We start from the raw sequence: 14,212 nt of genomic DNA, 5'->3' as shown, positions 1-14,212 counted from the left end.
CTTGCTGATGTATTCAAAGGTCTTTTTATTTTCTGTGAAATGTAATTCAAATAATAATAATAATAATAATAATAATAATAATAATACAAACTCTAAGAAGCTGTGTGTTACAGCACAGTCTTAGGAGAATTGTCATCTCGACATCTGAGTCCATTTAATAGAATATTGTGTCTTAACACCAGTTGCATAATATTGTGAATTGTGTGCCAGGGGGAAAGATGAGTGACTCTTCTGCGGTGTGTCTGAGCCTTTTAGTTCTGTAACTGTGAGTGTGATCGTTTCAAAGGTGCCCAAAATAGAGCACTGAGTGAATTCATAATGTCTCTACCCCATATAGCAGAACTGCATTAATATTTCACTGGGTCTCCTGTGGGAAGGACGGTCGGATGAAATCTGCAGTGATGTACACATCAAAAACAAACCATAAAACCCCTTTCTTCTGCTAGATAATATAGGACACACTTAGGGTTGATCAAAACGTAACCTCATTCACTAATACTGTGTTTAAAAGCAAATTATTTTTATTGACGTATTTTTTATTTATGTGTTTAAAGATAATCTTTTTTTCTGGACATTAAAATCTAGTTTTACGCAGCAGAGCGAGCTTTTGAAATCAGAAACCACAGAAAGTAGACCATCCATGCGCTATAAATAGGTTGCACGTTGATTAAAACACGGACTGTTGTTGGGCTATAATATCACAATCTGAGGTTTCATAAACCACACCAGTCTCTCTTAATTTGACTAAATAAAAAAAACGAAACTGACATGCATCTCTCGTCTGTCCATCTGTCTCTCTGTCCATGAGAAAAGAGCAATTTGGTGACATGTACCAGTGTCTCCTGCAAAAACAAGCATCGTTTCTGCATAGTAGAATGAAGATTTCTTCTCCATGGAGATTAAATATTGTTAAAATAATCTATGAGGAAGAACAGAAGAGTATTAAATAACCTTGTATTGATGTATTTATTTATTTATGTGTTTGTTTATTTATTATTATTATCACATCAACAGGTTAGATTTGTTTTTAACTGTATCGTCTCCACCCCCCTCAGCTGGAGGTATTCTGTGAGGTGCTGACGATGCAGCAGGCCGGCTATGTCATGCTGATGGATTATTTGCAGAACAACTTCAGGGAGCAGCAGTATCAGTTCATGGGACAAGTGTTTTCCTCTTACACTGGGACAGAAGAAGTGCAAACTCCTGGTATGTGCACCGCCCGCCTCGTGCCACCATTGCACCGAGCACCAGTGCAGGGGATTTTCCACATCATGCAAAATAGTTGAGAAAATCCACTTGTTATCAATGAATGCGCCTATATCAGCTTTTTTTGTGAGATGCCATTAATAATATATTTTTTTTAATGAACAACAGGGGACGGAGTATTAATATCACACATTCTCATGCTCAATTAGTAAGATATATCTCATGAAGTTTAAAATAGACATGGCGAATCTTAAGTCAAGCAAACAAAGGCGCCATAGATCTTGACACATATAAACAGTTTAGAAAATTTGTTGTATAGTCCATATGGCCCTACACATGCTTTGTAGTCTATAATGGCACCATATTACATTGATAAGTAATGTGTTCAATTCAGCTCCACTTTTTGCATCTTCTTTTGAAAAGGGCTGTGTCTCCTGGTCTTTGAATTGTATCAATAGGTCATTCATTCTCACCGTATACACTTGTATTCCCCTAAAGAGTCCCACTTCACTTCTTTGTAAAAAGTAAAAAGAGAGGAGAAGAAACACCAGTATGTTGCAGGCATGAATCAACTTCCCCAACAGTGATCTTTTGAGCATCCATTCTGAAACGCAGGCTCTATCTATTGCGTTAATGAGGATACTAAACAATTGTATTTGTCAACAACGCTATTGACAACATGCCATTCTATTTTAGAGTTTGATGCTTCGGGCAATTGCTAATGAACTTGTCTATCATTGTTCAGAAAGGTCATTTGTATACCTTAATCGATGCCGTCCCTCCTGTCGCTTGGCTTCAAAGTGATACCACAACTGAAGGAATGCTTCAAAGGCTGGGTTGGAGAATTCACTTTTAATTAGCAGTCATTCAGACAAAGATAATTAGCAGCCTCTGTCTGTGAATGTGGCCGGGTAAAATGCAATCATCGTTCTCAAATATGATAATTGAGTTACCTTTTGTGCAGGGAAGCTCCACATAAATAAACTTATTTCACTTTATTCTGTACAATGCGTGCACTAGGTTACTCAGCTGGTGACCAGCGATCAGATATTGACTTTTGCATTGCTTTCATCACGGAGATCATGGTCGGGAGCGAACGGCTGCCGTAATGATGTGTGCACTGAAGAATTAATGTGTCCATTTTTTATGGCATTTCATTTCAGGTGCTTCTTGTTAGGAATTTACAGTTATACAAACGATACATTTGTGATAAGAAGAAGACTGTGGGGGTTAGATTTAGTCCTTATTAATTCAAGTCTGGGGGTAGTAGGGTTACTGCTGCAGTTTGAGATCCTTCAGTGCCAAGTCGTTATTTATGTCCCAATCTCCATTTTAAAGGGCAGACGCAGGTCCTGAATTAAACAGGCTCCGGCAGGTTGCTAAGTAACCCTGCATCGCAACTACATCCGGCCCCCTTTTCTCCTGCAATCTCCCCCTCCCCATCCTTCAGAAATGACGGCGCGAGTGGTTAAATAAAATAGGGCGTCAATACTTTGAATAGCGTCGCCATCCAAAACAGTTTGCATTCATACTTGCTTCATATATGATGTGTGCTACAATCAGGGAAGTGTTCTCATAATGTCCTCTGACTGGATGTTTCTATGGATTGATTCATTTTTTTCCATGTTTTCTCCTTGTTTGAGAATATGATTCACAAAAAAAGAAAGAGATACATCGAAAAGGTTACAGGAAATGAATTATTTCTACCCACAATGCATCACAATCCTTCTCCTTTGCAAACCTCAATCCGTGTACTTTAATTACTTTTTTTTCCCCGTACCTAGTATAGATTTCTGGCTTTGATTTATATCTCAGAAGCCATAGATAGGACAGACTAATCTGTGAGTGTCTTAGCATGTGTGCAAAAACAGTTCAGACAGAACGTCTGAGACCAGCTCGATGCAGCTCAGTCTGACCTACTGTACCGATGTTACACAGATCGATGAAATGAAATAGAGCAGAACAGTTTATACTGGAACCAAAACCAAAAAGCAGACAAACACGAACCTTGTCAAATAACAAGATACAATTGTCTTAAAAAAGTTGTCATGCTCATTATGAGGACAGAGAACACATATTATGATTAGTGAATCCAATATGACCTTTTGAATAGTTTAAATTAGGAACCAAACCAAACAGCAATACTGTTTACCCTTTCCTGCTATGATTCACATAGTTGAACCAAACTTTGGGATATTTGGACTTGTACTGGGAGTGGGTAGAGCTTGGATGTTGGCCAATTCCTCAAGTGACACCCGTTATGTAGATTGAGTAACAAAGCTTCCGTTAAAAGAAACTACAATGCTCAAAAGTGTCAGCCTACACTGATAATCTGTTATTGTTCTAATTTTTTTCATGTCTCCTCAGAAAATAACCATCTGCTTTAAAATAAATGTATTTGTGCCGAAGCTTTTCAGACCTAACTGTTTTGTTCTTCCCCCCTTCTAAGTTTGTAGTTCAGAACCAGAAAACATCAAAGCTGACTCAAACAACTACACCAGCATCCTGGTGATGTGGGAGAGACCTCGGGCCGTATACGACGAGGTGATTGAGAGATACGCGGTCACCTATCAGAAACTGGAAGGAGAGGACCAGATAAAGCAGCAGTATCTGACGGATGGAGACCAGGACGTGGTAATTTAACCCTAATTCAATTACATACACGATGTTAAGGGCCTCTGGTTCTAACCCTGACCCTTTCCCAAACTCACTGTAACGAAGCACTGCCAGGGTAGTCGATTTTTCCACCAATTAGTAGAATTGATTAAACTATTTAATGCGTCAGTCACATTGTTTCCAAATGCATTGTGTAAAGTGACAAATTAGATGCATTATTTCTTGTCTGGAAGTAAATGCAGCAGGTGAAACAATGGCCAAATCACAGAACAAATTCACCTTCAGGGACCTTGGCTTTTGGTACCTGGTAGCCACTGGGTTCACACCAAAGGATTAAGGAGTCCTTTATCTTGGGGTCTAGTCCAGGTTCTGCTGTCCATTGGTGATCCCCGTAATCCAGTTTTTATTCCTGTAAGAGAGAAACATAAATACTTTGCTTCAGCTCTCCCTCGCACTCTGTCTGATGGACTTAATGATAATGGCTTATGTATCAAGGTAAGCTATATGTTCATAATGTGCAAAAGTCTGTTTTAAAAAATGCAGATTGTTCTAACAGCCAGAGTGAATTGCCAGGATTGTTTTTTTGTATCCTTTTATTTATTGTTTTGCTTGCACTTCCAAAGCGTTTTTTGTTGTTCCTTCTGTAATAAAATCGAGAAGAAGGAAGAACTGAATCGGTTGTCTTCTCGTTTCATTGCAGGGTGCGATTATTCATGGTTTGCTGGCCAACACGAGCTATGTGATCCAGGTGGTGGCTGTGTGCACCAACGGCCTTCAGGGACGACCCAGCGATCAGGTTATTGTGGACATGCCTTTGGATGACCCCGGTAAGGGTTACATATATCGATATATGTATACATTACACATTTATTGTGCATTAAAAAAAAACAAATATATCTATATCTGCATATAAAGCAATAGATAAGAATAGACATTTGATTAGATATATCTTTTGCAAACCAGTACATTGAAGATGTATCTTAAAAAACAATGTGGTCCTTGTCAAATACTTGCTAATAGCAGTTTAATGTTTAATGAAGCTGTGTGCGTCCAGAATCAGGTCTAGATAATAAATTGCATCTTTGAGAAATGCTGTAAGAATCTGTTGATATGCGAATGAAGGGTAACAGGGAAGAACTGCATTCTCACATAATAGTTTTGCTCACTATACACGAGTATGTGACGGTGACCACACTGATCTTTAGGGACGGCGTTGCTACTCTGAACTGTTTTATCTGTGGTGGTGGTGTTCCCCTTCCAATGAACTGCTTTGAATGCTGAAAATGTTTTACACCCTGCACCCTGTCTGTATTACATGCTTTTTGTGGCTGGCATCAACAATAAACATCATTGTGTGCGTTTGTTAAGATACTGGTATAAATTAATCTTTTTTTTTCTTTCATTAATTGAGCTGTTCATTAAAATGGTGCTGAAATGTCCATGTTAAGCACTGTAATCAATCACTTAAAGACAGCTGCTTGCTACCAGGAGGTTCCCAGCTCAATCCTCTGGTTCACAGTGTCCCCCTGAGCCAGGTACTGGTGTTTCTGGTGCCCTGTGGTTCATCTGGGGAACGAAAGCAGGGTCCTGTTTAAAGAGAGTCTACAGCCACTACAAAGATCACACCCCAGTCTCCGCAGGTCACTTTGTCTGCTACTGGAAACGGCTAATGGTATTAACATGTAGTGTTTCCAAAAGATGTGCTCAGGGTTTGTTTGAAAACTTGAAGTAGCTCTATAACCTGTTCTCTAATGGTTCCCCCTTCAGTAGTTTAAAACACAAAACCAGTCAGGCCTTGGGAATGGTATCTCCAATGTCTGTAGCTTAGTCACAGCAGCAAGGTAAGGTCAATTCTGCTTTCATTGGGGAACTTCAGGTGCATGAGGAGTATACAGCTCTGGAAAAAATTAAGAGACCACTCCAAGTTCAGAAATCAATGTTAAGTGGTCTCTTAATTTTTTCCAGAGCTGTATATTCACAAATCTCACAACAGCTTCTCTACCTGTTATTAATTGGACAAAGTCATGATTTCAAATAACACTGTGACTAATTTGGAAGCGTGATGAACACTGAAGGTTGGGGGTTGAATTTCATTCTTACATCTTTGCTGTCCTTTTTTTTTAATGACTTTACAGCAAGGTATTCACAAAGGCGGCACCAAGTCTCATTTTCGGATAGCTTGATATAATACATTGTGCATATAAGGTTATATGTTGCTTTAAAAAGACGGAAGGAATATTTTACTTTGCAAACTGATTTTCAAACTGACTCGCAGACAGAACATGCAGTGAAGTTGTGTTCATGCCACCGTGTTTGTCTGGCCATCGAAAGCAGGTCAGGTTACAACTTGCTGAGTACGTAGTGCTTTGTGCAGCAACAAGGTGTTCAGTGTTTCTCAAGAGTGCATGAGTGGGATTAAAGAATGGGCACAGGGTGTGCATTCAATGTCTTTTGCTGAGACTGTTGCTAAGTCTAAAACCAAGAGCCTCCTGTGCTTATACTGGCTGCTTTTTGCAATTATGTTTTCCAATCAAAGCATTGGATCTAAAAATTAAAAATAAAGAAATCCAGATCTATTCTTTGTGAATGATTTGTTAGCTTAAAATCAAACCCTGTATTCTGACTTTTGGTGGAGTACATATTTTTCTTATTGGAATACAAAACAACTGAAAACACTTAACAAAATTGAAATCCTTGAACTTCTACTGGATTTTTACTTAGTGAAAGATGTAAACCCTCTGTGGAACATCATAAAGTATATATCTTGATTCTTTACAGTTCCTGTCCTAAATATTTTTTATGTATCGATGCGGCTGCTTGTTATTTTTTGTCGAAGCTCAACTATGCATAAAATAGTGAGATGCTTGAGATTTGTGAATAACTAGCTCACAAACTCAGTATCTCAGCTTGACAGCCATTGTTCTTGAGGACCAAACTGTTGTTGCGAGAATAAGAATAAGACCCAGAATCTCTTTATTCAAAGGGTCGCAAGAAACGTACAGAATGGTTTTCAAGTCAATGTTTGCTGATTATTTTTAAATATGATATATAATATTTATTGTAACTGGAGTGCTTGAATTATTTTGATTATATTTTTAAAAATGTTTCCATTTACAGAAAAAAAGCTTAAAAAACTTTTTTTTTTTTTAAATCATTTGGTTCTTGCTGAGAATTGGGAGACAATTAGCTGAATTCAGGCCCTCATGCTTTAAGTCAGACTGCAGGCAAATAATATACACACAGAGGAGGTAGATGGTTTGCTTACAATTACAAGGTAGAGCAGAACACACTTGGTATGTCAATGAAAACAATCAAATTTCAAGCAACCAGTTTGCTATAAATACTTATAAAATAATGGCTGGAAATTCAATTTAAAATAAGTAAGTGTAACAAAAGTGAAATCAGCATTACCCAAATGTCTGCATGATGTTCGGTCACGTTTCTTAGTGATATTAACTGTAGTTTTCCAGCCTTTATTTTGCAATACATTATTTCTCAGTTTTACTGGATTTTGATCAATCTGTGGATATCTTGGGCATTCTTTCTAAACTTTCTGCTTTATGCTCTGATTATGTATTTGTGTTTGCTTTTCTTCTGTATCAAAAGGTTATTTCTTATATACTAATACAACATTAGTCTGTGAATGCAGATCGGCCACTAAATGCAGTTTTTTGTATTTTTCCAGAGAGTGACCCTCCTGATTTTGATGGTACCGAAGAGGCTTCAGATGAATTGGAGGTAATATCATCAGCAGGGATGTGATGTCAAGATGTTATTATTCTAAAACTGACAGAAAGATAAAATCTAAAATTATATAGATTTTTTTTAAATTATTATTATTCAGGGCTGATCATTGAGTCTCATCAATTTACTCAATGCTAGTTGTTAAATAGTACTTCATGCTGAGGTGATACATTCTTCTGAACTCCTTTGATTTATTTTGCTGGCATTTTTATGTGAATGACCTTTCTGTCCTGCTCTCTTTGAAGGTGGAATCTAAGCTGAACTCCAGAACATCCAGTCCAGATTCCGATTCTGACGCTGCAAAGACAAGGTTGGGCAAGGAAATGGAGGCCGCTGAGCTCACCACTTCCGAGTATGAGATCGAGCAGGCAAGTTCCTCCTACAGCGCTGTCACCAAAGAGTTATCTGTGGAAGTCTCTGATGAAACGAACACCAAGGACCTGCCTGCCAAGGAAGATGCTGAAACTTCAGAAACGGATGAGTTTGCTGGCCTTCCCCTAGTGACACAGATTTCCAGTACCGGGAACACGATCCTGGGCGATCGAACATCAACCGCCTCCCAGAGCGAGGGAAACCTTCTCGAGGAGAGCTACTCGAAACCACAAGTCTCCACAGAAGGTCCCAGCAGCTTCCAGACTGCCAGCGACGCCGACCCAGACATGACAACCGGGCGACTTGCAGACTCCTCCGACAGAGCGCCTCCCGCCGAGGACAGAGTCAGTGGTTTGCCTCCAGCCAGAAACACCAGTGTGGTGACCGATATCTATTACGAAGATGCCAGCCTCGACTTATCGCCCAGGACGCCGTCTTCAGCTCCCGGTGGTGAGACCCAAAACAGCATCACAGCGGCCCCGGCAGTGTATGTCACCGCTTTCCCCCCAGGCCCTGTCCGCACTACCTCTGCGAGTCCCGAGCAGGGGCCTCCGCGTCCGTCTGCCTCCGCCTCCGGGGACGTTCTGTCTCAGACCACTCAGCCCGTGTTCAATGGTGAGCAAGCACTTCACACTACCTCTGGTTCCCTTATTAGTGACATGCTCCTCCGCTCTGACCCTGCATTAACTGACCCCCCGATGTTGCATCAAGCTACCCTCGCGGCCTCAGATACTGAGAACCCGCTGCATGCTACTCCTGTGTTACCCGGTGTCGCTGTGTCAACCCTCCCCTCCTCTAGAGATGTGTTACCCGAACGCCCTCCTGCCTCTTCTGCTCTTGAGCTGCTTCGTAGTACAGCTGCCTTTCCCCAGAGCGATGTCTCGCAGCCAGCCGTACCCGAGGCGGATAGGGGCACCCTGCATGCTACAGTGATGTTGTCTGATGATGATCTGTCCCTTCAGCCTACTCCCACTCTCTCCTCCAGTGTGTCGCTTCTAAAGTCTACCCCTGTTCTGTCTGAGGCCTCTTGGTTTGACAGTGAGACTGAGACTCCGAGTGAAAGTACTGTTGTTTCCAGTGGTTGCGTAGGGTCTGATGCAACACGTGTGGACGAGGTCGCTACACTGCTTAGGTCTACCCCTGTTTTATCTAGTAGTACTCTACCCCTTCAAACTTTACCTGATTCATCTGGCACTACACTATTATTGTCTGTTTCTGACTGGGAAAGCCTTCACACTGCTAAGCCTTTCAGCTCTGTCTCTGCACCCCAAACTGCGTCTGCGTTCTCCACCTCTGGTCAAGCGCTTCAGCCTTCTGTTCCTCTGTCCGGCGACGACACTCTGACTGTGGCTCCTCCCGCTTTCGCTAGTAGGGAAGCGTTAGTCTCTCTCACCGGGGACCGCGGTGAATCCCGGACAGCCGTGGTGCATGTGGAATCTGCATTGACGGGGGATGTTTTTCCTGGGCTCTCTAGTGCGGACGGGACTCTCCTCCTGGTTACTTCTGCCACTCCGGACCTTGAACCTACCGCTCCTACGTCTGTCACTGAAGGATGGGTTCAGATTAACCCCTCGCCCCTCTCTAGTGCCACCTCTCTGCATGCCACCCTGTATTTACTGCCAGATACACTGCTTCCCTCCTCTAGTTCTTCAAGCTCCTCCAGCTCTGACACTTTTGCTGATGGCTCTGGTAGATTTTATACAGTGCAGGATGCTTCTGCTAGTGAAGCCCCCTTTGCCCTTCGCCCTACAATCTCTGTTCCTACCTTAGACACCAGCATCTTAGGGTCACCCCAAGATGCGTCTGCTGCATCGCGTGCCCAAGCTTCTGATTTTAGTCCTGTCAGCAAGGTAGAGCCTTCCCCTGGGACACCCACGGGCACCGTCTCATCTGTGTCCAGTGTAGCCCTAGGTGAACGCGAACTGCGTCTGCTCGATGCCAGCCTGGCTGCCTTTAGTGGAACGTTGCTTCCGAGCACGGCAGATGCCCAAGGGGAGATCGCAACTCAGCAGATCGACTCTGCCCCTCAGCTTTCCTCGTGCTTCTCCAGCTGTGCCGCTTCAGTTGACGGTCGAGCTGTGGCCGCAGCCAGCGTGATCTTCGCAGACACCTTAAGTGCAGAAGCATCTTCTGTTTCCGCTAGCATAGTGCGTCCAACATCATCCGCTTTGCCAGGCCTCTGGACGCAACACAGCATCGCTTCTTCTATCCCCCTTTATGTAGACATAGATGCCACTCCTGCGCTGTCCACCGGTGGAGTGTCCCTCTCTACCATGTTTCCTAGCCATAGTCACTCTCCTGTTTTTCCTGATTCTAAGTTCCAGCTTCCTGTCGACTCCAATAGTGATTTGTACGTTTCTGTTGCAGCTACCAGAGCCAGCAGTCAGAGCCCTGTAACCCTCATTAATTTGGCTCCTCCCCCTGACACCCCAGCCCTGTCATCAGCTCCTCCCCCTGATGCCGATTCCACCCCCCCGCTGTCTGGGGACGACCAGTTAGAGAGTAGTACCGCTGGCAGAGTGTTATACATTGAATCTCAGGAAGACTTAGAGCAGGATTGGGATAGAAACCAAAGCGTAACCCCCGAGAAACCCTCGCCGCCCCACGCAAAGACGGCCGCGGCGAAAGCTCTCGACGCGCCCGCGGTAACGCCGACCCCGGACACGCCCCCCCGCCGCGGGAGCCAGGCCTTCGCAGCGCCGTCCGAGAGCGGGAACGGGACGGACGGCTTTTCGCAAGAGAATGGGGACGAAGCGAACGGGACGAGCTCCAGGGCCTGGCCGCTGGGGAACGCGGACGAGGAGAGCGGCTCGGGCCAGGGGACCTCGGGGAGCTTCAACGACAATGAGACGTCGTCAGACTTCAGTATCCCTGACTACTCGGACAGGGAGTCTGACGATGCATCGGAAGCAGGTAAAGCTGACCGACCTCCCGGAGCGCGACACCCCCCGCGGTACTGTCTGTAGCTGAAAGGGCAGGTTAGTTACGGTGTCGTCTCTGCTGGAGATGGACAGCATTAAAGAGAGAAACGATACGAAACGAGATAGCACTAAGACACGAAGGTCTGCCGAAGCACCGGGTAATGGAGGTACTAACCACTGTGTCTCAGTCAACAGCAATCTAAATCCACACATACTTGTGACATATGGGTAAGGTAAGGTTTGGGGGTTATATAGATGTAACATCATCTAACATGCATCCAACTCTTTCAATATGAACACCATGGCCTTTCTCAGTAGCACACCTAACCACATACAGTCTCATAGGTATTAAAACATGCCAACCTAAACAGAGCCTGCCATCATGTGCTATACTATGTTACGTGTTCCCTGTAGTTGTGTGTGTGTGTTATTTGTATTTGTATATTTATATATACCTCTGTGTATATATGCAACTATCATGATGTACACCACTAGATTAATTTTGTTTCTGGTATTTAATTAATGGCACGTCAAGCATGCGGTATGTCTAATGTTTAACCAACACTAATTTGTGAAATCGAAGGTGTGACACGAGTCTGATCACTAGTGTTCTCGCACATTTCAGGTATGTAATTTATTCGTTTGCACATTTTAAACGGTTTGAAAATAAGGTGCCAAAAAAAAAAAAAAAAAAAAACAGCAGCTATGAGGAGGTGACTGTGGATTTCCTGATCAGGAGAAACTGGAGGTTGAGTTGAAGTAGCGACGGAAAGACAGGCCTGAAATCAACACACGGATACAAAATAATAATAACTCTCTAGCGATCCACTAGGTGGCAGCATTATTCTTCCACAATCATGTGGCTTCTGCTTGTCCGCAGATTGCCACGGTTCTGTGAAGAGGAAGAAGAGGAGATCAACTAACATGCATCTTGTCTTTACAGAGGCTGTGCAGTGATGTGTATCATTAATGTCTGGCCTTGTCCAAATGTAGCCAAGGAATGTTAGAAGCATGCTAATCTGATTCAATGGCTGCCTCCTTTTCGACTCCTTTTCAATCGCATGGCTGACCTGACACTAACTTTTCCTTGCTGACTAGCTTGTCGTTAATTCTGCTCTCTGCTTTTAAACTCTTCATGCCTGCCCACCCCATGTCAGAATAACAGACGGGTCACTGTCTTTCTGAGGCCCAGTACGACCGAACCCTTCTGAGAGGTTTTTGTTTTCAAAAACGTTCTTTATTTGTGGACAAATGAGAATGTGCGTGTGATTTATAACTGACCTTTGCAAGCGAGATCATTTCAGTGCTGCTTTTAAAGGTAGGACAAAGCCTGTAAGTAGTTTTGTTTTAACGTACCTTTAAACAACTGTCATTTTGTTGGTCGTGTGCACTTTTTAAAAGGTAAGTCGTACAACGTGTAACATTCTTGCCCATTGCTGCTGTGCTCATGTGATCTTTTCTTTTTAAATTCTTCGTAGACTGGTTTGCAAAATGATCAAAACTTTCCATGCAATACAATCAAGTTAAATATCAGTATTCATGTATTTGTTTGCTCTGATTAAAGTAGTTACAGAAAAGCTCTGGGCTTTGGTGCTGCTTGTCGGTGCTCGTTGTCAAAGGTAAGATGTTGTAATGTTGGTGTTTCCTTCCCCCCCTCCTAACACAGAGGCCAGTAACAGCAGCCACGAGTCCCGGATCGGCCTAGCGGAGTCGGGGGAGGCGGAGAAGCGGGCTGTGGTGCCCCTGGCTGTGGTGTCCACTCTCACCCTGCTGTGCCTGCTGGTTCTAGTGGGGATCCTCATTTACTGGAGGTAGGAGGGCCTTGAAACAGCACACACTGGGCACATCCATGTGGAAAATCCTTATATGTACAATATTTATTATATATTTAATATCTGAAATTGATTCGGAATACAATGTAAAGATATAAACATATATAGAGTTTCCTGTATGACTAATATTGTTTTCCCTGTGTATTATTATTATAATATATTTAGTATTATCTATGACTGGCAGGTTAGTAGTACTGTATGAGTAATGCTACTAAGAGTAATAAACCTACACTTTGAAGGTGACATATTAAAGAGATAATTACTGATGTGTTTAAAATGATTATAAGGTTTTGGTTTTCCTAACTGGGGACATTACATCATAATTAGATAATTAGAGAAACCTATTATGCAGGATGTGGGAAATTAAAACCTAATGGTGTTCTGAGCCGACAGGCGTTTTCTGAACACAACCGAAATCGCTTTAATTTGTTAATTAAACAGGAGAATTAAGAGCCTCTTCGCAAAGAAATTAAAAGGTGCCGTCTGGGTTTGTTATTGTGATACTGAGGATGTTAACTGTATGTACCTTAGCTTGAGCAATTAGCAGTTTCTTCGTTCTTAGTAATGTGTGTGATCTCTGCTAGATAATTACCCGGTTTCATTCCTTATTGCTGGGTGAGAAATATAGATTTAAAGTTTTTATCGTGCTGTAACTGCAGATCTGGTGTCAGGAGAAAGACAAATATTACTTCACATTGTTGACCCTAACAGAAACCGAAAACACTGTCAAGAAAGTAGACGCCGTTTCTAGTCCACAGGAGAGATTGTACTGCAGTCTGTATAGCATTATGGCTTGAATATATACATTTATGTCCTTGGTCGTTCAGCATTCAATGTGCTGTTTTTTTAGCACCTTGTCCATGTAATTAAGTATAATATATTTAAGAATCTGCGTCTGATAGTGCGTGATGTTGTTTTTCACCCTTTTGTGTGCATGGTAGGGAAGAATGGAAACATTTGGCAGTGAGAGAGCAAACACAAAGGATATGCCACTTGAGATTTCTCTTTTTTTCTTTTTTTTTAAACAAGTGGTACTGTGATTTCAATTATATTGTCATTAATCTTCTTTTAAAGCAGAGAAAAGCCCTCCAAGGTTGTGGATTGGCTGAAAAGGCTTACTTGTACCCCGAGGCCTTGATTTTTTTGTGTGTGTCTGTCTCCCTGGGAGGCATAATCTGTTATTATACTTAAAAAAATCTAATTTTCAGATGGAGAAGGTTGACATGGAATTGAATTTCATATGTTAAGGGGATTTCTAGCATGTTGTTTCCATCCTGTAACAGATGTTAGATGTGTGTCATATGCTATGTATATTTACATGGCTAGAAGTAAATAACCTTTTTTTTGCTAAGTATGATTTAAAATAACATCCTTTAAATGCGTCTTAAATTCAGTTCGATGATTTGATAGGCAGTTTTAGTCGTTTTCAATCTTGTTTCATTATTATTAGTATTAATATTAATATTATTATTATCACAATTTTTGTTATGATGTTGTTGTTTTTGTTTTGCCTACCCCACA

The 14,212-nt window shown here is 42.1% G+C and overlaps 1 protein-coding gene across 5 annotated transcripts in view; it reads left to right on the top strand.

Annotated features, from left to right (window-relative positions):
• Window positions 1–14,212, top strand: part of ptprz1a (protein tyrosine phosphatase receptor type Z1a) — a 59,154-nt gene that overhangs the window by 33,731 nt on the left and 11,211 nt on the right. For 3 of the 5 annotated variants that reach the window (XM_066724031.1, XM_066724030.1, XM_066724029.1), the window contains exons 8-14: window positions 1,056–1,206; window positions 3,656–3,840; window positions 4,523–4,649; window positions 7,508–7,560; window positions 7,812–8,553; window positions 10,306–10,851; window positions 12,526–12,670. In XM_066724031.1, coding sequence (XP_066580128.1) covers window positions 1,056–1,206; window positions 3,656–3,840; window positions 4,523–4,649; window positions 7,508–7,560; window positions 7,812–8,553; window positions 10,306–10,851; window positions 12,526–12,670 — 1,949 coding nt within the window. The remainder of the gene's footprint in view (window positions 1–1,055; window positions 1,207–3,655; window positions 3,841–4,522; window positions 4,650–7,507; window positions 7,561–7,811; window positions 8,554–10,305; window positions 10,852–12,525; window positions 12,671–14,212) is intronic. The other 2 variants (XM_066724034.1, XM_066724033.1) reach the window with 1 other exon arrangement.

Source organism: Amia ocellicauda, chromosome 15 (assembly GCF_036373705.1).
Source record: "Amia ocellicauda isolate fAmiCal2 chromosome 15, fAmiCal2.hap1, whole genome shotgun sequence".
Classification (NCBI taxonomy): Eukaryota; Metazoa; Chordata; class Actinopteri; order Amiiformes; family Amiidae; genus Amia; species Amia ocellicauda.
The sequence above is the reverse complement of the archived record's forward strand: the minus strand, read 5'-3'. Positions and strand labels throughout refer to the sequence as shown.